The 23,273-nt window shown below is 37.1% G+C and overlaps 1 protein-coding gene across 3 annotated transcripts in view; it reads right to left on the reverse strand.

Annotated features, from left to right (window-relative positions):
- Positions 1-23,273, reverse strand: part of IL1RAPL1 (interleukin 1 receptor accessory protein like 1) — a 742,036-nt gene that overhangs the window by 287,596 nt on the left and 431,167 nt on the right. For all 3 annotated transcript variants that reach the window (XM_005511971.3, XM_065070738.1, XM_065070734.1), the window contains 2 exons: positions 3,979-4,165; positions 1,822-1,975 (listed from right to left, as the gene is read on the reverse strand). In XM_005511971.3, the coding sequence (XP_005512028.1) occupies positions 1,822-1,975; positions 3,979-4,165 (341 nt within the window). The remainder of the gene's footprint in view (positions 1-1,821; positions 1,976-3,978; positions 4,166-23,273) is intronic.

Genomic DNA, 23,273 nt, shown 5'->3' on the forward strand with positions numbered 1-23,273 from the left:
TAGCTCACTTGCATTCGTGACCATAAGGTCCAGTATCGTATCCCCTTTGGCAGGGCTGTCTATTACCTGGCTTAAGAAGTTATCTTCAACATACTCTAGGAACCTCCTGTATCACCTACAGCTCGCCATGCTCCTTTTCCAGCCTATGTTGGGGTGGTTGAAGTCCTCCAGCAGGGTAAGAGCCAGGATTTGCACAGGTGGAAAATGTATAACCCTCTCCTTGTGCAGTAATTCATTTTTAGCACATCAAAATCAGCCAAGAGTTTTTCTGTCTCTGTCCAGTTTAATGTTAAATACTGAACTCCTACCTACACTACAAGTGATGAATTATATTTTTTTAACTATTAATAGAAATAGTAACATACATCTGGAGCCAATGCTTTTTTCTTTCTCCTTTCTGTCAGCCTAAGTCTGTTCGGAATGCTGCTCTGCCGTGGAGCCACCAGCGACAGGGACAGAAGGGATCACCTGAGGGCTGAGGGCAGATGCACTCTCTGAACCCTTATTTCATATATTGAAAAAGATAATTGACAACTTCCTTCTGGTGCATATCAAATTCTTGAAGACACTATCTCTGCTTTCTTTATGTGAGAGTCAATCAAACAGAGTATATAGATGTTTACTGAGAGGTTAATCACTAGACAGTAGTTGCCTGTCTGTACTGACCAAATAAATCTATTCCATACAAAAGGAAAATTATTAAGATATCCTGGATATTGAGCTTAAACAACTATGATTGATTACTTGAATTCTCTCCAAACAACATAAACAATAGGATTTCCAGACTAAACTACTAGAAGAAAATTACAAACCATAATTGTCTACAATTTCTGATAATGTGGAGGGCAAATGGGAACCATCCAAACAGAAAGCAAACTTTGCACCATAAAAGGAAACTGTTACAATTCAACCTAAGACACCAGTACTGTTACTAGTAGTCAGTGTGCAATAAATTGATATATTAAATGCTAAAAAGGAACAAGAAAAACCCACAGAACTCCTTCTCTAAGATTTGTTTCTTGCTTTATTTGGTACCTAGAAGTTTCAGTAAGAGTGGAAGCATCTTTGTGTACCATATGAATCTAATTCACCTCCAGTGAAAAATCCTGTTTCTGCTTTCTTTCAGGGAATATACAGTGGAACTACATTGCATTACATAGGTTGTGATGTACCCCTGTCTTCCAATGTCATCCTATAATTGTAGAGGCTAATTTTCCACCATAGGTATGATGTTCAGCTATATTCTTTACATGTTTGTAAACCAGAGGACAGAGGTCTGGTGAGGAATTGAAAATTTAATGGACCATTATTCATACAGTTCTGTCACTGTGGACATTGTTTTCATCTATGATCGATTTCATGTATTAATATGGCAGTTTTAAATGCAGATTATTTAAAAGCCTCTTCTTAATGGACATATTTTCACGTGCAAAGGTAATTAGAGGAACTGCTATTGGGTTATAGCTACAGCTATTCTTATGTTCCAAGGCATTTAACCACATGAAGACGTATGACAGCCTTAATGATCTTTTGTTACTTCTTGCTGAAGTTACCTGTGCCTTGTCCACATTTTTCATTCAAAACCAAGATGTACCCACAAGCTTTTGCAACAGACCAGAACTCAAACTTGTTCAAAATGTTACACATACTACTGTGAAGTATTCAGGACAGCTTGGTGTGTCAACTGTTCATGTCTAGGCATACAGCAAAGTTTTGTGAAAAAGCTGTTTGTGTAGCTATGATTACTCAAATATGCACAGCTGAAATCACAATATCCTATGTTTTTTCTAAAGATAAGAGATAGCAAGAGACTGTAATTACCTGTTACTGTTAATTCTGTAGTTCTTCTGACAACAAAGAATCCATATTTTAACTCACAAGTGTAATTTCCAATGTCATCCTCTCTAACTTCCCGAATGACAAGTGTGTCCTTTTTAAATACAATACTTGATCGCCACGTCTTTGACTTGCATTCCTGTTTAAAGATAATAGAACACTTCAGTGACCATGTTCTTACACTTCATCACTGTTGACAATGCATCTCAAACCTAAGGAGACTAGGCAAGAGCTCAGAGTAGTTATGAGCTTTCCACATACTAAATATTTGAAAATTCAGTTCAGTTAAGTGTTGCCTAAAAAGGAAAAGAGACTACAGAATTTTATCAGCTGACTTAATATCTGCTCTCTGATGAGAAAAAGGAGTTGATTACTTTGGTGAGTTTTTTTGACATTAGTTTGCTGAGAGGGTCCTATTTCATTTACTTATTGGTCATTACATCTGTGATCCATGACTCAGTAGATAGATCTTGTAGTTTTTTTAAGAAATCGATGAATAAAAAATGTAGAGAAACATAAGATAAGAATGAGAAGAAATGAGGATATGTTATATATCTCTTTCTGAAAATATTTTAGAATCAAAGTTCTCTGAACTCTTAGCAACAAGTGATTTTTGTATCTACAAAAAAGTCAAAATTTTAGTTTTTACTACCAAAATATTATTTTTTATGCTATGATAGACAATATATATTTTTGCATGCCTGTTTTTTTGCTCCCTAAATTAATTAAATTATTTTCACCCAAAGAACCTAGGTAACATATGAAATTGATTATTCCAATATTTTTAGTGGTTTTATGTTTTCCATTGGTGGTGGTATTTTTTGTTTTGTTTTGTTGTTTTTTTAATTGCAAACCATTATATTTATAAGATATTGGAAAATGGTATTGGTACTTTTCATAACAAAAGGTCTTTTGATGGGCTGTCGCAAATTATTTTACCTGATTATCTTTGTTTATACAGTAAGGGCTTTTTTTAAATGTTAAAGTATCAGGGTTTGTTTCAGCTTATTCACACAAATACTGTTAATGAGTCTTAAAAAGCCAGTCTTTTGAGTTCTTGTTTAAGAAGCCAGCCATAGTTTTAAATTAGATAAAAGTACAGGTATATTTTGTATTATAAATCCAACATCCAAGACAACTACAAGCAAATAATTGGTTATATATATCCCATCTTAGACATGCTTTCAGCTAATTCAGACAGAATCCTTCTAGGCCACGTTTTTACTTCTTAGGTAGCAACGACTTCTGTACCATATTTAAATGCATTTATGTAATTAGTGAAATTATTAGATTTTTTAAAATAATTAAAATGCATACCAACACATAGTTAAACTAGGGCTTCCTATATACACTGACATCTACAGATCTACATCTACAAAATATGCAGAATCTAAAGTTCAGATTTACCAAACTGTTGAGGACTTTACATTGTGGGCATTACAGTACTGGGGTACTGAGTATTTTCTCTAAATGGTAAGAATCCCAGAATTCAAGTTGCTTTTCATGGAAGCTCTAGTGAGCCACCCACAGGAAGCACTATCTGAAAGAACTTGCCTCCAAAGAAATTACCTAGAAATCAGCCAACAATAATGACTAAAGATCTTGATAAAAACTAAGAAATCACTGATATTTGCAAGTAAAAGCTAGTATGACAAGACCGAAGTTTTGGAAGTCTTTGCTGAATTTCATGCTGCAAAATCAAGCCATTAATTCAGATAATAGCATGCATAAGTACTGTATTTATATATTTTTTTTTTTTAAATTACATCTGAGTTATTAGAAACACACTCTTCAGTCTGGTATAGCACAAGCAATTGCTGTATAAACAGCTTACATGGCTTTACCTTAGTATATCAAACCAGCCCAGACTGGTAACACTTTTCTTTTTTAGCTCTCTTGTTAGCAGAGAGCTGCCAATTCTTTTTAACATCTATAAAGAGATGTTAAGAAAACATAATCTCTAAATTCTACCAAAGGAAGTATTCGAATATCTCTCAGTTCATTCTTTCCTGTCCTTGATTTTGTTGTCTGTTCCTAACAAATCTTAAAATAATTCAAACTTCATATCATAGTTGGGTCATGAAAATCATCAGAACATTGCATAATATCTTACTGAAGCTGAAAATCTTTTGCATTCCTTACCTTATACCACAGAATTTCAGGCTCCCTAAATGGAAATAAAAAATCTTCAATTTCAGGACATGAGATTTCCTTGCTTTTGCTAAGTTCAGCCTTCTCAAAATATTTCATCTTTGAATTGTAGCAGAGTCCAGTGTCATTTTCACCCACCGTCAGTGCAATGGACACTTTCATGCAGTAAGTTGAGTTTCTGTAATGCAACAAAAACAGAAATGAAAGTCTAAACAACAAAAAAGTCAATGTACATGACATTGCTTTTAAGTCATTATTGTCATCCCAAGCAAAATATAGAAAAATCACTTTATTTTGTTTCTATTTTATAGCTGTTCGTGATAATTTTACTTCTTTCTCAGCCATTAATTATAATATTTAGAAACCATTTGCCTTACTCTAGTACTAAAGGTTTATCTCTCTTGTCAAACTCCTGCTAACATTACTGTCCTACTGGGTATTTGAGAACAAATTCCCCAAAAGTAAAAATTCAATAAGAGCTCTATGTATTTACCTGTAAAACTAGACAATCAGCTTACGGACTGATACTATTATGACAGCTCTCAGGGGTGAACAGGTCATGATGTAGCACCACAGGCAAATGCCAAGCTGGAACTCAAGCACCACAAGAGCCATGTATTCATAATATATCTGAGCATGCTTTAAAGCAGAAGTGGTAAACTTTTTGCAGCTTTTAATTAAAATGAGCCTGTGACCATTCCAGTTACAGAATAAAGGATGCTTTAACCTAACAGACCGCTAACTTGTTTACCTTAGCCTTCAATCCCCATACTCCCAGTTCAAAATGTTGCTTCTGCACTACCTACAGCTTTCATTAGCTTGGGCTCTCCTGAAACCTGTTATTTTCTCTGCTGCTGGATGTTGATATGTCAGGCAGGAGCGACTAGGGAACATCGTCTTCTTTCCTACATTTCACTGCAAACTTTAATTAGGCTCAAAGACAAAATTATTTGAAATGATTATTTTTTTTTCATTAGAGTTTCCGGGTGGGCAGTAAATGAGTATGTAAAGCTGAGTACTCCTCAGGAACACACAGTGACAATGCAAGATTTCTTTCCTACTGTTTTGTAAATGCATTTGACCCCTGATCTGCCAAATGAGGATCCCACAGAGAGCACTGAGGAAACATTCATTTTCTTGTTTCCATTCTCAGACTCTATGAGCTGATTGCTGATTTACAACAGTCTCGTGTTTATCAGATATGGCAGAATCTCAAAAAAAAAGATGGCTACATTTTCTCATTCTCTTTAGATTTATTAATATCTATTCCTTTTTTTTTTCTTTTCTGTTCAAGGGGACACAAAACACCTAAGAACAAAGAATAAGAGGAACTTCAATCCAAGAATTCTATAGTCCAATTTTCTAGAGAAAATGTAAACCTGAAAAGGAAGATATAAAAGTAATTAACAAATCAGAAATTATTCTTAGAAAAGTAAATTCTGGAATAGAATGACCCTTAGCTACCTAGCTAATTCATGGACTTGCAAGGAAAACAAACACAAAATTTATTCCTTATAATGAAGATGCAAGTATTATTTATTACCCCATTCAAGAATCTGGCTGTATAAATCAAATAAAGTTGTTAAAACTTCATGCAAAGCAAGAATGCATCAATCGAATATGGATCACTCTTGCTGCTTTTAAGCTGTATAAGAGCTGATCAACATTCTTACTTGTACCTGTAATTTAAAACCATCCAGTATTTTAAAGAACACATTTTCATTGCTGTACCTTATGTTACTCCTCCATTAAGGTGCTACTTGGGATATTTATTTATTATGTTCTTGAAAACATCATAAAAAGTCACCTAAGACAGGTTTTCCAAATTGGTAAAATTGTCTTTCTCTGTTTTTGAAAGACCTGTCCTTTGGAAACAGGGAGAAGGTCTAAACAATCCATCAAGCTCTGAGGGTCAAGAATACATTAATCAGATAAGGAGGCACTGGATATTTAATTTACACATTTAAATATTCTCTTTCATTTCTGTCCATGTATTTGAGCATTGTGTTGTGTTCATGTTACTCAGTCTTATGATTTAGAATTTTCTGGAAGGAGCTTGGAGGGGAAAAAAATATGCAAAACCCGCTTAGCTGTCATCCCATTCTCTGAAGAAGAAAGCTAAGTAAAATTGTCATATACGGGTGTGGTTTTTTTGTCTTCCTTCAGTATTCAGAGTGAATTGGCCAAAAATTCTGACTCATGTTTTGGTCTACTAAGAGCTGTGTTCTATAACAGTGGCAATGTCAACTGCCAGAGCTAGAATTCCTTCTGAGGCACATCCAAGTTTCCATCGCAACAGCAGATACTCTACCAGATGCAGCTTAGGCTTCCTGCTCCGTAAGAACAGAGGTATTTTGGAAATATCTCAGAGTGTTTAAATGCATTGTTTGAAAAGGATATTGGTATTTAATGACTCAAAGTTGTGTGTGTCTGTTATTTGAGTGATATGGATATAAGCCTCCTGCAGAGAGAAGCAGAAATTGACTGGGCTTTAAGGTACTGATGTTCTAAACTGTCAGATATAAGGTACTGAAACATTTTGGGTGGATACTTTGTCAGCGCAGTTCCCTAAAATAATTTTCTCTCACAAGCCCAAAGTATCATCAAGAGAACCTAAAGTTCCAGCTGCCCCCACTGACAAAGACTTTATTATTGTGACTCTAAATACTAACTGCATTGTCAAACTGACTCGTCTTGTACTTTGGGTCAGAAACCAAGGCTATTGGGATGAGACAAAACTCAAAAGGATGTTATAAAAGGCAGAGCAACATAAACAGTATAAGGAAAAGAAACAAAGCTAAGGGGCTTATAGAACAGAAAAAGAGAAAGAAAATTAAACAGTCCTCAGGTGGGAATGGAAGAAAGAGGACATGATTTGGCTGATTACAGCTGTATCATGATGGTTACAGTAGGTGTGGAGCCCTTCAACTAGCAGAAAAAGTATATGTCTGCATAGCCCTCTGGCAAGCATCCATTTACTGCAGAGGGTAAAAAATGTTCATGTGTTAGAACTAGGAAAAAATTCCATATGTACATTACTGGAGGCATCAGATCAAACAAACAAACAAACCTATGTCATAAGTTTAAGGAAATTTTATAACCCAATGGAAACCTAATGATACATTCATTATTAAGAGGAAATGCTGCAGTTTTTCTCCACTTATCCTTCAGTGTAGTTCAAACTGTGGACATTTAGACAGCTACAATTCGAAGCAGTAGCAGCTTAAAAACTCAAATCTGCAACAGCTACTTAAGTAAAATTCAGGCAATGAAAATCACAGAGTTTATTAATAAATTGCAGAGGGGTTACTAGAACTCTATGTACTTCCTTTTTCTTGTTCACAAGACTAAATTGCTTATGATGACTAGGAAAATATTCACCTACTTGCTACCACCATGAGCAAAAATTATTCCATATAGTATGACAGAGGTTGCCCCAATGTTTGACATGGACCCATGCAGTCATTTTCACCTTAACGTCATTTATCCACTAGTGGTCTATAAGTGTTAAAGTAAAAACAATAGAGCAATCACATCTACTAACTAAACTGATTCTGTTACAGGCCTTTGAATTTTGTAGCCATTTATCATCCTTAAAATTTTAGGGCCCATTAGCAATGGATGTGTGGTTGAATCTTGTGATAACAATAGGACAGATAAGTGTATAAATGGCTTAAATTCTCAATGACTTCTGTATCCCAGGATTAGTTGCTTTAATGCCCAGCTTCCCACAGTTCCCTTTAATCAATGGTTCACCTTTTCTTATCTGGCATTATGTGACCTCTTGGTTGTACAGCAGCCATGTGAAAGCATATAGAGCATCGACTAACAAGAGTGTTTAATAATAAAGGAGACTTCTGGTTTTTACGCTTGTATCTGCATGAAATGACATCTACTTCACTAGGTCATCTCTACCTACTTCACCTTGATGTTAGTTGATCTGCAACTGTCATAGATGTTCATTCATATATGATATCTGTCATATGAGACAGATACCTTGATATTCAGATCCTCTGACAAAGAGGAGTGTGACAGAGAAAAGAGCAGAAGAACTCGACATAGAGAACTAAAATAATATGACTAAGTCGGTGGAAGAGCATAAAGTATGCAAAAGACTTGCAAAAAAAAAAAAAAAGTACATCTGAGTAAAGAGGATATATTGATGAAAAGCAGGAAAACATAGGTTAAACAGCCACAAATACAGGCACATTACAAAATCTCTTCATTCTCCAGACAGTGACCCAGAAGTCACAGCAACACCCTGAACACTCTGCTTAATTCATGACCCAAGTTAGTATTTTTTAAAATAAGATCAATGCTTATTTACAGTCTTCTGAGATTCTCAATTACTATATACAGCTGTCTCTTCTTTGAATTAATGGAATTATAGCAATTTGTAATAGGTGGGCCTATTCCATACTTGTCTCTTACAATGAAATTCATTAAGTTGACTACTTTTCAAAAAACTTAGGATTGCAATTAACTATTTCTACAAAACAAACTTAAAACTTGAAATAATTATTAGCAACTGAAACTATTTTTTTACTATCGTGCGTTCATCAGCTCAACACGTTGTAGTACTTGTTGCTGTTTAAAAACTTTGTTCTTCATATTATGAAATTAAAGTGAGCTAGTAGATTAAAGCTTGTCCTCTACCTACATAAGCCATACTTTAACATGAGTGTAATTACCAATAACAACATTATTAAAAGATTTTCTTCAGCTGAGCTTTTGAGGGGAAGTACCTCCTGACATTCTGAAGAAAAATATTTCTTTTCCTTTCTCTGTTCCTTTTCACTGCTTGAATTGACATCCACTTCAGCATGTTGTTTCTTTGAGATATAAGCTAGAAAGTACCCATATGCATTTCATGTTTGTTTTGTTTTGCTTTGTTTTTTAAATTGAACAGAAGATGGTCAAAGTAGGAAAAAACAAAGGAATACATCTTGCATTCTACATATCTAGCTTGGCCCACCTTATTCACGAGGATCTCTACAAAGAGAAAAAAAAAAAAACAAAACAACAAAACAAATCAACCAACCAATCAAACAAAAACACCCACAAACCAAACCAAAACAACAAACCAAACAAAAAAATATCTACACTGGATGTTTTATACAGGAAACACTATGGGAAAGTGTGGGACTGTACTGCTAAAGTATAAGTCGCCATTGTTGTTCATATCTAGAAAAACAAAGACTAGTGAAAATTACCACAAAATACCTTTGAAAACAACAGTGTCCAAAGATGTACAGACTACTACTACACACAGGTAAAATTCTCTAAATAATTTCAAGTTCTTAGCTTTTGAGTATATTTTAATGTCTGGAAAGGCAATGATATACATATTTCACATGTAGGTAGTTTTCTTTTGATCAAGGATTGTGATTATGAGAATATCACAGAGGTTATGCTTTTGGCCACTATCAGTCAATCAAATAGCAGTGAAGAAAATATGAGCTGTTGGCAAGAATAATGAATGGTGAATTAATCTGCAAATACAGAAGTTCCACTGTTCTTAGAGACATGGTATAGGCATGGAGTTGGAAGTGCCAGGTTAATGGTTGGATTTGATGACATTAAAGGTCTTTTCGAACCAAAATGATTCTATGATTCTAATATAAGGCTGAGATCTTGTCTATTCAAATACTTGTGAAATAGTTCCTTTATTGAGTACAAATGATAAAAAAGTACAAATGATAAAAGCATACATCTGAAAACATGACTTCAAATGGATTTTTTTTCCTTTTTTAAAAGAAGAAAGGCAGAAGTCTGTACTGTAATCCAAAATATCCACGAATTGACATAAATCAACTTGCCAAACTTCAGACAAAACAGTATACAAAGAACAGCTTTGAAAAGCTTAAAGAAGGAGTAGAAAGTTTAAGAATGAGTTTGCTTTAGTAAGATTAGATTATCTTTGTTGGTTGTTTTGATTTCTTTGGGGTTTTCCAAAAGCTTTGAGTTTATGAAAGCATGAAAAAAATTAGCTTTCTGCTTCATAAAACTAGGTTATTAATCTTCTTTGGAAGACTTTGGAAAATTCTTCACAGAAGTCTGTGAAGACAAATTTTACTTACAGCTGAAAATTAACTTTGCCTCATTCTGTCCCATGTGAAAGAATACAAGGAATATGGATTAATTACATTTTTTCTTCATGCTTACAGCATAAATATATACCTCACTTCTCTTCTTGGAGTCATGGAATCATTTTGTTTGGAAGAGACCCTAAAGATCACCGAGTGCAACCATAACCTAACTCTGGCACTAAATCATGTTTTAAAGGCAATTATATAAAAATCTCTTATAGCTGATTTATACTTTTTTTTTTTTTTTGTAGTTCTCAGGAGGTTTCATGCATTTTTTTCCACTGCATTTTTAATTCAATCCTATATTTCACCTGTTAAACAGGAACAGATTACATGGAAAGCATCTCCTTTAAACTTGGTGAAACACCAAGCGTGAGAGAAGAAAAAGGGTTGAATGTATTACTTTGAATATGAAAAAAAAATCTCCAAAAACCAGGATTTGACCAAGCAAGTTATGAGTTAATGGTAGTAGGGAGACAAAAACACACATACGAAACCCCACAAATTAAATTCTGAGCTATCAAAAACCATTATCAACTATTTTTTAAAATAAAAAATTAATAGGCAGATAATCAACAAATAGTAGTAATAAATCTCCTACAGATTACATATTGAGTCACTCTATTAAATTATTTATTAGGTAGGCAATGGACAATAGTAACTTCCAGGTCAAAAAAATAATAATAAAAAAGTAGTATATAAAAGTATGTAAAAGATATGTATGTTTTTTTCATTTGGCTTTGCCTTCCATATTTGTGTTGTGTTTGAGTCCACTAAAGGCATGTGTTCAGGAACATTCTACGTATCACCTTCATACTTTACATTTTGCCAGGCTGCTGAGTTTCCATGCCACTGGAAGATATAGAATCCCACAACACTGGATGTTGGATGTATGTATATATTTTTTGCCCTCATGGAAACCATCTGGGGGCAGCAACTTACACATCATCACAAGAAAAAACAGAGAAGGAAACTGTTCCAGTATTTCTAAATTCTACTATGTCAAATATCTCCAAGACTTTTTTGACCTTCATATAATATATTGCAATCATGTTTTTGTACACTTACATTTGCTCAAGTAATGTCTAAAATGAGTCTTGAAAATAAACAGTGGTCAGCAGTGACAGTAGTAGCAACGCCAACAACATTTTGAAATTAATACCTTCATAGTTCTATCACTATGCAAAAAACTTCTGCTTTCCCTATCATTACAGTAAGCAAACTATTAAAAACAAATAAAAAATACATACAGGCACAGATGAGAAATCAATAGGCAGTAACACCAAAAAGCTTGGTGGTCTTGACACAATATGTTACTCCAGACTTTTTTTTTACTACTGTTGTACATAGGCCAATGTGGTATCTTTTAACCCCATACAAAAGTATCAATACATTTACACATGAAAATACAATGAATGATTACATTAGGAAAGAAAAAGACACATGCATTTTAATTCCTACTGTTATATTCAATTTTGTGTGTAATAACATGTAGCACATAAAAAACTAAAAGTCTCTAAACAAATTCTCTATTAAAACAAATTAAAGGGGGAGGTGACTAAACTACTGGAAGTCTCCCAGTCAGCACAATGTTCACTGTTTAAAACCCTAGAGACTCAACCAACTTGCTGACTTTTGTGCCTAGAAACAGAAGAAAGGTCAATCTGAATTAACTTTATTTCATTTTTGATACAGTGAGATAATGAAGACAATCAACACAGAACACTGGTAATTGCTAATAACATATTATTAATAGTTTTTCTATTCCATTAATTACCACTGACTAGTGATACCTGTGCCATGTTACCAAATGTAGTTATATTTAAAGCAGTAACAGATCCATTTAATCTGAATTCAGTTACATTCAAATGCTACAATATTATTAATAACTTCCTCATACATACACAAATGTATCCTAACTAATTCTGTCTAACTTGATACCATTAAATTTAAAAGAGCCTAAAGCAGCAATACAGATCATCTACCAATTTACAGATTGCAGCAGTCAAGAGCCTGTGGGGAAGGCAGAGTCAGAAACTAAGAATTTATTTTTTTTTCCCCATATGATGTCTAATCCGACATTTGACTGTTCTTAATCACTCTATCTGCTGTGATATAGCTGCTTTGAAAAAACAGCACTGAGTTACCCTGTACTGGCTAAACTAACTATGCTTTAACTCACTTATTGAAGGGCCCTTCCAATCCTAACTATTCTATGATGCTATGATTGCATGATACTTTCCACAGGGTACCCTTTTAAAGGCAACTCGTCAGACACAAAAGAACAGGAGAAGGAGAAGGAAGAGGATACTTATGGGAGAAAACAGACGAGAACACACACAGAGCAAGAATAGATTATCTAAACTTTAGCATTTACAATATTGACAGCTACATTTAAAGGAATTGCTTAGAGAACTAGGCACTTAAAACAGAATTTCTTTATAAAATAGATCTTTAAGATGGGCTAGACAGGTTACTCTTATGAAACGCCACGTTTTTCCTGCATTGAATAAAACCCAGTAATTTTCAATCTCCTCTTCAGCCTCACCAGAGGCAGCAATGGATTTATACAGCTCGGTGGTCCCCAGGCAGATCCCTCAACATACCTGTTCACGGCAGAAGGAGGGAAACTGGGACTGTTACTTGTCTGTGTTTTGCCATGCTGTCATGGTCTAGCTCCAGCCAGTAACTAAGCACCATGCAGCTGCTTGCTCACTCTCCCCAGTTGATCCCAGTGGGGTGAGGGAGAGAATCAGAAGGCTGAAAGTGAGAAAACTCATGGGCTGAGATAAGGACAGTTTAACAAGTAAAGCAAAAGCTGCACATGCAAGCAAAGCAAAACAAGGGATTCATTCAGTACTTCCCATCAGCGCGCACATGTTCAGCCATCTCCAGGAAATCTGGGCTTCATCACATGTAATGGGTACTTGGAAAGACAAATAACATCACCCCAAATGTCCCCCCTTCCTTCTTTTCCTCCAGCTTTATATATCGAGAATGACATCATATGGTATGCAATATCCCTTTGGTCAGCTGGGGTCTGCTGTCCTGGCTGTGTCATCTCCTAGCCTCTTGTGTACTTGGTTCCATCTTGTATGAGAAGCTGAAAAGTCCTTGACTACTTACCAACAACTAAACATCAATGTGTTATTAACCTTATGCTCATACTGAATCCAAAATTTGGCACTATACTAGCTGATAGGAAGAAAATTCACTCTATCCCAGACAAAACCAGGACGCATGCATATCCTTCACCAGAACAATTAACGGGAGTATAGCATATAGCTTATACGGAAGACACACTGTCTTTGGGACAAGAAAGAAGTGCCCTTTGGAAAGCTCTCACACTCCCCTGAAGAGGGAATTTCAACCCAATCCCTGTTTTGTTTCATTGTAGAGTGCAACCAACTTGCTTTCTGTGTGAAGAGGCAGTTTCTTTCATCACAGGTGTTCAGGATAAGATAATCATCATCTAGTACATAAAGTCAGCATTTGAAGGAGGGATGAACAGGGCAAACAGACCTCTCTTGATCCTGCCGTTGATCATGAGGCACAACAACATTTTTCTGCAGTTCTAAATAAGATGCAGTGGAACTGCAGTACGATAATGATACCTACCAAATGCAGCTGGACCCTTTAACAATGTTCTTTTATTTAAGACAGCAGTCTGAAGACTTTGCATCCCTCTGCATATCCTTTATTTCTCCTCCATTTTCAAGGAATGTAATACTTGTAGTACATGGCCTGTCATGACACTGGATTTTTGCAGGGTATTTTAAACATGATGACTAATTAACTGGCAGCAGAGCAGACACTTTTTCAATGTACATCATAACAGCAAATTCACTTTTTAGCTTTTCATTAGCATTACTAGAAAAATGGCAAGCTTTGCCTTAATAGAGATCAGTTGTTTATTCTAAGTCATGTGATAGTATTATGCTACTTACCAGGATTAAAAAAAAAAAAAAAAAGAAGAAGAGAACGAACAGGAAGAAAAAAAAATCTCTCTTATGTTTCCCCTCATTGTACCAGATGAGTTACTGAAGTAACTTTATTTCCATCTCCTCCTACACCAGACACTAAAAACCAAAGTCTGAGAAATGTCTTTTCTTCACAGTATTTTAAATTTTAATAAATAAACTTGGCCACTGATGTCAGTATCCACTTTCTAGAAATGGTCCACCCCATTTCAGGTGAAAACTTCTGTTGACTTCATTAATTACTTTTTCCATACTTTTGTAGACACAATTCGGTCCATTTTCCGTCAAGTAACTTTTAGAATTATTTGGATGCCTGAAAGCTGGAGAGAAAAGCATTAATTCAAGAGAAAAACAAAACCACATTATTGATAAGCTACTTATATTCTTGGCCAATGGCTTCAGAGGCTCTTTGTGAGCTTTAAAACTTTCATACAAAAATTTTTAAAGCCTTTAGCTGGAAGTGGGTTTGTTTGAGGACACACTTAAGGCCTTGGGCAGGCATGGTGAGGGAGGAAGGCCAATGTACCTAGTGCAGCCAGAATTCCTGCCACACAGTGAGGTCCTCTTGGTGGTGGGGTCTGATGACCTCAGTAGTCTGTGGCTTCTGGACCATTTGTTCAGGATACAAATTTTCAAACTTTTTATCCAAGGTTCCTTTTTCTTTTCTTTCTTCTTTTCTTTTTTTTCTTTTTCTTTTTCTTTTTCTTTTTCTTTTTCTTTTTCTTTTTCTTTTTCTTTTTCTTTTTCTTTTTCTTTTTCTTTTTCTTTTTCTTCTCTCCTCTCCTTTCCTCTCTTCCTCTCCCTCACCTCTTCCTCTCCTCTTCCTCTCCTCTTCCTCTCCTCCCTTCTCTCTTCCCTTTCCCTTCCTCTTCCCCTCTCTTCTCTTTCCAAAACTCTGGAATCGCTTGCTCCCATGCTCCCTGACTCTGATAGCCAAAATGTCAGATGATCTTTTTCCACAAAGCTACCAGAGCCAACAGAGCTGTAAGTGCCAGGCAGTGTTGCAGGAGCAGGTGAAGAGAGAAGACAAGTGAAAAGTGATGGACAGAAGCTGGATGGAATTTTCCTCTGTGCCTTAGAAATTATATCCTGGGGGGCCAATCCAGTTTGAAAACTGCTTTTGACCTCAATTGAATTACATAAGCAGTGATTTCTTCCCTCAAGGGCCACCTAATTATGTTCATGATACTATGAAGTAACTCACTGCACATGAGCCTCCAGGACTATTTGAATATCGATGGTCTGCAAGACATTTGTTTTAATATATTTGAATTAGTCACACCAAAAAATACTGTTCAGTTTTAGTGCCCAGTTCCATCCTTGGAAGCCAAAACTTTCACATTTTTGTTTCTTCTAACACAAGTGGTACATGATGCCACCCCAAGTTTCCCTTTCTCCTCTCCAACACAGCCAAGAAAGAATGTCAAAGTCTAACTCTGTTAGAATAATGCTTTCCTTGTGTTAGAGGGAGCTACTGACTGAAGTGAAAGGCCTTTTATTGCTGTTCTGAGCAATAAAAATGAAATACAAATTATCCGTTAGAAAGGGAATTGAAGTTTCTCATCTTTACAATACCTTAAAGCTTCTTTTGTGAATAAGCTAGAAAAAATATATATGTGTACACTTTTATGTTATTGACTTGTCTGTATGATCTCTGTCTTTTTTAAAGTCTAAGTGAAACTTATCCCTTTCTGACAGCTGCAATCAATCTGATATTGATTTCTACATTTCAGTAAAACCTCACTTTTTTAGTACAAAATACTTGAAAAAAAATTATGACAATAATCTTAATTAAGAATTGTACTGGTAATTACATGGATGACACAATTGCATACAATTACATAGTTGCCCCATTAAACATTTTATTTAAAATTAGAGCTTCCTTTCGGATAATAGAAAAATCTATACTCCTACAGTACAGGAATATCTAAATATTCCTATAATGTAACTCTGTGCTCCTACAATATAGGAATATATATTTAATTATACTTTATTTGAACTTCAAGCTTTCTTTCAGTGATGTTTAAATGAAAACTCCCATGTTCTTACAACACCTATTACTATACTGTATGCGTCTATACATATGTACATGTATGAATCAGTTATTTGGGTATATGAGAGATTTCAGTAACTGTAAAACTAATCAGATGGACTAAGTAATTTAAGGTAGTTATCATATCACATCAAGGTAGTTATCACATCAAGGTTTTAAAGCACATGAATACTAACCTACATGTTATTTGTTGTAAGTAAAGCTCAATTTTTAAAACAACATTCTTCTCAAATATTTAGTATGTGAACTCCTTCACAGAATAGCTCTTATATATGGATTGCAAGTAAAAATGTTAGAGGTGCTTAAAAAAGATGGGAATCAATTAAAAATATGTATTGTACAGAGTATATAGGATGAGCACAATATGGATTGCCATTAGTGTGAATTTAATCACACATTTAATATTTTAGTGCTATTTACAAATTTACTGCTAAATTAGCTACTCATTTAAGTGAGGTTTCCCAGGATCGTTAGTGAAAAAATTTGGACCAGTGAATCATAAAGTGCTAAAATGGAGATGTGTCAGAATGATACTAAATGTCTTCTCTGCAGTAGATCAATGTATATTCCCAAAGAAGACAAAAGTATGAAGAGCTGTACAAGTATACCCTTATAGATGAAAATCCCTTTAGCCTTCTACAAACTGCAGTAAGGAGATAATACCTTAGCATGAAATCTCTCTAGTTAGACTGTCTCCTCAAAATTTAGGAGACAATGGCACTTGATTTTTCTTGGGAACCACTGGTGATGAAAGAGGCTAAATTTTAAACCTTACTTAGAACCATATGTCAGAATAGCAGAGTTTTATTATTCCTCTCATTTCTTCCATTTATAGAATCACAGAATCAGAAAATGTTTGAGGTTGGAAGGGATCTCTGGAGATCACCTAGTCCAAAGCCCCTGCTCAAGCAGGGCCACCTAGAATGGCTTGCCCAGGAACATGTCCAGGCAGCTTTTGAATACTTCCAAGGATGGAGACTCCATAACCTCACAGAATCACAGAATCACAGAATATTAGGGATTGGAAGGGACCTCGAAAGATCATCTAGTCCAATCCCCCTGCCAGAGCAGGAATGCCTAGGTGAGGTCACACAGGAACATGTCCAGGCAGGTCTTGAATGTCTCCAGAGTAGGAGACTCCACAACCTCCCTGACCAGCCTGTTCCAGTGTTCTGTTGCCATCACTGAGAAGAAGTTTCTTCTCAAATTTAAGTGGAACCTCTTGTGTTCCATTTTGTACCCATTACCCCTTGTCCTATCATTGGTTGTCACCAAGAAGAGCCTGGCTCCATTCTCGTGACACTCACCCTTTATAAATCTGTAAACATTAATGAGGTCACCCCTCAGTGTCCTCTTCTCCAAGCTAAAGAGACCCAGCTCCCTCAGCCTTCCTAAAAAGGGAGATGCTCCACTCCCTTAATCATCTTCGTGGCTCTGCGCTGGACTCTCAAGCAGTTCCCTGTCCTTTGTGAACTGAGGGGCCCAGAACTGGACACAATATTCCAGATGTGGTCTCACCAGGGCAGCGTAGAGGTGGAGAAGAACCTCTCTCGATCTACTAACCACCCCCCTTCTAATACACCCCAGGATGCCATTGGCCTTCCAGGACACAAGGGCACAGTGCTGGCTCATGGTCATCCTGTTGTCCACCAGGACCCCCAGGTCCCTTTCCCCTACACTGCTCTCTAATAGGTCATTCCCCAACTTATACTGGAACCTGGGGTTGTTCCTGCCCAGATGCAAGACTCTATACTTTCTCTTGTTATATTTCATTAAATTTTTCCCTACCCAACTCTCCAGCCTGTCCAAGTCTCAATGGTCACTCTATTCCCTCATCCAAGTAATTAATGAATATACTGAATAGTACTGGTCCCAGTACCGACCCTTGAGGCACTCCACTAGATACAGGCCTCTAACTAGACTGTGCCCCATTGACCACAATTCTCTGGCTTCTTTCCTTCAGCCATTTCACAGTCCACCTCACTACTGGATCACCCAGTCCACACTTCCTCAGTTTAGCTGCGAGGATGCTGTGGAAGACTCTGTCAAATGCTTTACTGAAATCAAGATAGACCACATCCACTGCTTTGCCATCATCTATCCACCTTGTCATGTCTTCATAAAAGGCTATGAGGTTGGTCAAGCACGACTTCCCCTTGGTGAAGCCATGTTGACTGCCCCTAATGACCCCCTTTATCCTTGATATGCCTTGAGATGGCACCAAGGATAAGTTGTTCCATCACTTTCCCAGGGATGGAGGTGGGGCTGATCAGTCTATAATTACCCGGGTCCTCCTTCTTGCTCTTTTTGAAGACTGGAGTGACATTTGCTTTCTTCCAGTCCTCAGGCACCTCTCCTGTTTCCCACGACTTGGCAAAGATGATGGAGAGTGGCCTAACAATGACCTCAGCCAGCTCCCTCAGCACCCGCAGGTGCATCCCATCTGGACTCATTGATTTATGGATGTCCAGATGGCTTAATTGCTCCCTAACCCAGTCTTCATCATCCAAAGCCACCCCCTCCATTGTCCTGACTTCCTTTGGGGCCTCAGAGGTACGGGGCTCCACAGGACAGCCTCTGGCAGAGTAGACAGAGACAAAGAAGGCATTCGGTAACTCTGCCTTCTCTGTATCTTCTGTCACCAGGGCACCCACCCTATTCATAAGTGGGCCTACATTGCCTCTAGTTTTAGTTTTATCTGCCATGTATTTGAAGAAGCTCTTTCTGTTGTCCTTGATCCATCTGTTTTCTAGGGCTTGTTTTACTGGGTGGTGGTACGAGTAAACTGTTAAAGGAAAATACTTTTCCCAAGGCTTTATATAAAAGGGACAGAAAAAAATAACAGTTGGTATGAGAACGAATGGAAAAAAAATGCTTACTCATTGAAGCCAGAGAGCCTTAAAATGCTGTCTGCCATTTGGTGCAACAGTGTGGGCCTGAACAGCTGTGCCTACGCAGGGTCCTGCCTTCGGGCACAACTGGGTGTTACTACATCCTGATGACTCAGAAGGTCATCAAATACTGGAACATCTTTACCACCATCATCTCTTTTGCAAATGCAATCTGCCTTCTTTATGGTAGTAAAACTGAAAGTGTTATTGAAAACAAGATGCTGAATGGCTTCTCCCTTGTTCCCTCTCTTTGCTCGATTGATTAGCACAAGTGCAACCTGCTGTTCTCAACTAGAGCTAGAGGACAGATCCTACCATTCAGTCTCAAATGCTAAGTTATATTATTCCCTTCAGCTGTTTAGCAGGTGCATAAAGAATATCACTTGAAGGTTTCTATCTTGTTTCTGAATGATTAGATATTTCTCTCTTGCTAACTCTGTATGTGTTCTTTTCTGAACAGAGATTTCTCATGTTCCATTACCAGAGTTACTCATTAAAGGTATATATGGACAGATGTATCCAACAATTATTAAATCTATTACAGATAGTAGACAAATGGCATTTGCACATGAATTAGAATCCCTTGAAATTCTCTCCGTAACTCCCATATCTACCCAGTAAAAATGGGTATAATATGCTTTAAAAGTAGACACTAAACAGGAGAAAAATTATCACATTCATTAGGTTACTGCTTCAAGGCTAACTGTTTCCTAGCATATTGATGCAATTTCTCCAGATTCCTGGAAATTCTCAAATGCAATTGCATTCCAACTCTAAATTTAAAAAGTAAATAATTCCAATACTTATGACTGATACATTTGTTAAGAAACACTTTCATTTATTCTTGTTTTACACTTACTTTCCTATGAAGAAAGAACGATTCAAAAATAGTGATTCATCTCTACCAGAAGGAGAATTAGCGAGGAGGTCTCCAGTATGACATCCCACGGATGAATGTAAGAACATTGTTGTGTGCAGATTGACCTAGAACTCAAAATAAACTACCAAGTTTCTGCAGAAAAGTCAGTCTTTAGCAATGCTTAGCCTGCTACCAAAGCAGAACTTCAGAAAGGTGCAAGAACTTGATGAAATTTATACAACTGAATACCTCAGTACAAGTCCTGAATTCCCAAATAATAAATTTACATACTGAAAGGAAATCAGGATTTGAATAAGGAGAACAATAAACAAAGGAATATAATACCATTTGGATGCATCTTTCATCTGAGAACCATAAAGTACATGGGAAATGTATCTATTAACTGTTTTTGGCTGTGTTCATATGACCAGCTTTACCACATAATAGGTTTAAAAATTGCATCAGTGTGATCTGTATTGACACAGTAAATTTTGAATTCTACAGTGTGATCCCAATCTGTTTCAGATTGTTGATGAAGATCAGAGTTATGGAAGCTCAGGAAACAGAAAACAGAACTCAAATTCTATTTGTAGTATGTTCATATTAAAAGCATCCTTGAAACTAAATATAGGCAAGTGAGCACTTCCCCCCCTCCAGCCACCTACACTGCCCAGTGTTTAAAGTGTTAGTTCCCAGTCCAGCCTCCACAGCTTCTTTCCTGTCTGCCCTTAAATGTACTAAAAGCCACACATTATGTCCATGCATTCAAAGGAAAACATAGGAATGCAAGATTTATCCAGCATCAAAGCACTCTCTCAGTAGCAAAAGCCATAAGATCTTCTCACAGTGACACCAAGAGGAACTGTTGCCCTATGGAGCACCTCCTGAAAATGCGATACATGTATCTGCATGTTGTCTATGGGCTTCGAGATCGTAAGTATAAAAATAATCGGTTCACAGAGAAGAAAACAGAGCTCAGTGAGCCATTCTAGGTAACTGTTATTCAAGGATCTCTTGGAATTAATTTCTTGAAGGGGCTAGAACAGCCAGAGGGGCACACTTCTTGTAAGGCTGTCAAAGCATGAGCGAGTTGAGACTCTGTATCAAAGAATGAGGAAATCCCTTCTTTTGCAGCATCCCCAAACAAATTATTATTATTTTTTATTTTCCTGATCTTCTTGATATAATGTAAAAAAAACGACAGCTGCACACCTTTGTTCCTCCCAAGGCCAGGTTTCTATCTCCAGTGGCCAGCCCCTAAGCGGATTGTGATGTATTTGAGAATCCATCAGAGCCTTGAGTTTCAAATATATGAAACCATACTGTTCTTGGTCTCCTATTATTATCAGCCACCAAGGCAAATAACTCTGAGGTTAAAAATTATGAAGTTACAGACACTTCAGCTGTACCAGCAAACAGAAAGGTATGAGAATAAGGCACAGATAGATGCCAGACACCATAACTCTTTATTTTCATTTCTTGGTTTAGTTTTCAAGCTTACTGCTCTTTCTCATCCTCAGAAGTATGAATCATCCACAATAACCAGACATGAAAATCCAAAGTTATGTGAACAGTGGCAATATGAATGTATGAGAGCATTTCTGCACAGACAGCTTTGAATAATTTTATCTAATTCAAAAGTGCCTCTGTAAGCTATTTTAGTTTGACAAAAATGAGATTTGCTTTGCACATTTTAATTCACATCTAAAATGGAAAAGATAAACTGAACAAGTCTAAATACATTTCAGCTAATCGAAAGTCACTGGCTCTTTTTCACTTGGACTCTGGTCCAACCTTTATGATTCAGTGTTTTTTTACAGTACCTCTCAGCACAGATATGTGAGGGGCAGTAGCAGAGACCTCTCACATATTGTCCACTTCCTTTGTCTGAAATGCAGAATCTCTGCTTTGGCTTGTCTGGCTGCTTCCCCCTGTAGCAGGACAGAGCTTCCAGCTGGGCTGGTGCTGTCAGCTGTTCCTTGTGACCCAGCTTCAACCCCTGTTTGCATAGCAAGGTTTTGATAGTGGGGGGGCTACAGGGATGGCTTCTGTGAAAAGCTACTAGAAGCTTCCCTCATGTCCACTGGTGAAGGCCAAATCCATCAGAGATGGTGCTAGTACCTCTAAGATAACATACTTAAAAAGAGGGGGAGTGGGAAGGTGGGGAAGGGGAAACTGCTGAGCAACAGCAACTGCAGTTGAAGAGAGGAGTGAGTCTATGTGAAAAAAATAAGTCTGCAGACACCAAAGTCAGTGAAGAAGGAGGGGCAGGAGGTGCTTCAGGCACCAAAGCAGAGATTGCCCTGTAGCCTGTGATTCAGACTACGGTGAGACATGCTGTCCCCCTGCAGACCATGGACGCCCACAGTGGAGATCTCCACATGCAGCCTGTGGATGACCCCACAGTGTGGCAGATGGGTGCTCCCAAAGGACGCTGCGATCTCTTGGGAAGCCCACACTGGAGCAGGCTTCTGGCAGAACCTGTGACCCCATGGAGAGAGGAGCCCATACTCGAGCAGGTTTTCTGGCAGGACTTGCGACCCCATGGGGAACCCATGCTGGGGTAGTCTGTGGAGGACTCTCTCCCATGAAAGGACCCCACGCTGGAGCAGGGGAAGAGTGTGAGGAGTCCTCCCCTTGAGGAGGAAGGAGTTACAGAGACAACGTGTGATGAACTGATGACAACTCCCACTCCCCATCCCTCTGTAGCACCTGAGCAGGGAGAAGGTAGAGAAATCATGAATGAAGTTAAGCCTGAGAAGATGGGAGGAGTATGGGGAAGGTGACCCACCACACCCCAAAACCCCCCACTATTTAAATATAGGAATAGCTGTACAACACAGTTCAGCTGGGTTTATAAATGTGCTATGGCTCAAAACGCTACCGTCAGTTAGTATAATTGGTAGAGCATTGAATGAATATCTAAACTCCTCCTGAATAGAAAATTTAACCCATATTGTCATTTGTGTACCGTATATCCTGTTTTATATTTTTGTTATTGTAAATGTGTTGACAACAGAATATTTGGCCATTAAGAATTTATTTGCACCGTTTTTAAGGACCCACATAAAATTACAGACTTTTTCTGTTATTGTATTAAATCATCTTCAAAATAGCTAAGTTTTGAATCTCAGTCATTAGAAAATACCAATAGCTGTAGTACAGCTATTAATCAAATCCATAAATATATGTATATTGAAATGGAAGTTGCCTCAGAAATGAAGGATATGTTATGAAAAGTGGAACAATAAATGGAAGTTTTCTACATTTTATGTATGTTTGAATCAAAGAATGAAGAAGTTCATTCTTCATAACACAATCACAACATCTGAAACAAGGCAGCTTTATGTAAGAAGGCCAGAACTCAAAAATATGTTTAAATATATTGCAGCATAAAAGGAAGCATCACTTTTT

This window comes from Columba livia, chromosome 1, assembly GCF_036013475.1.
Source record: "Columba livia isolate bColLiv1 breed racing homer chromosome 1, bColLiv1.pat.W.v2, whole genome shotgun sequence".
Lineage (NCBI taxonomy): Eukaryota > Metazoa > Chordata > Aves > Columbiformes > Columbidae > Columba > Columba livia.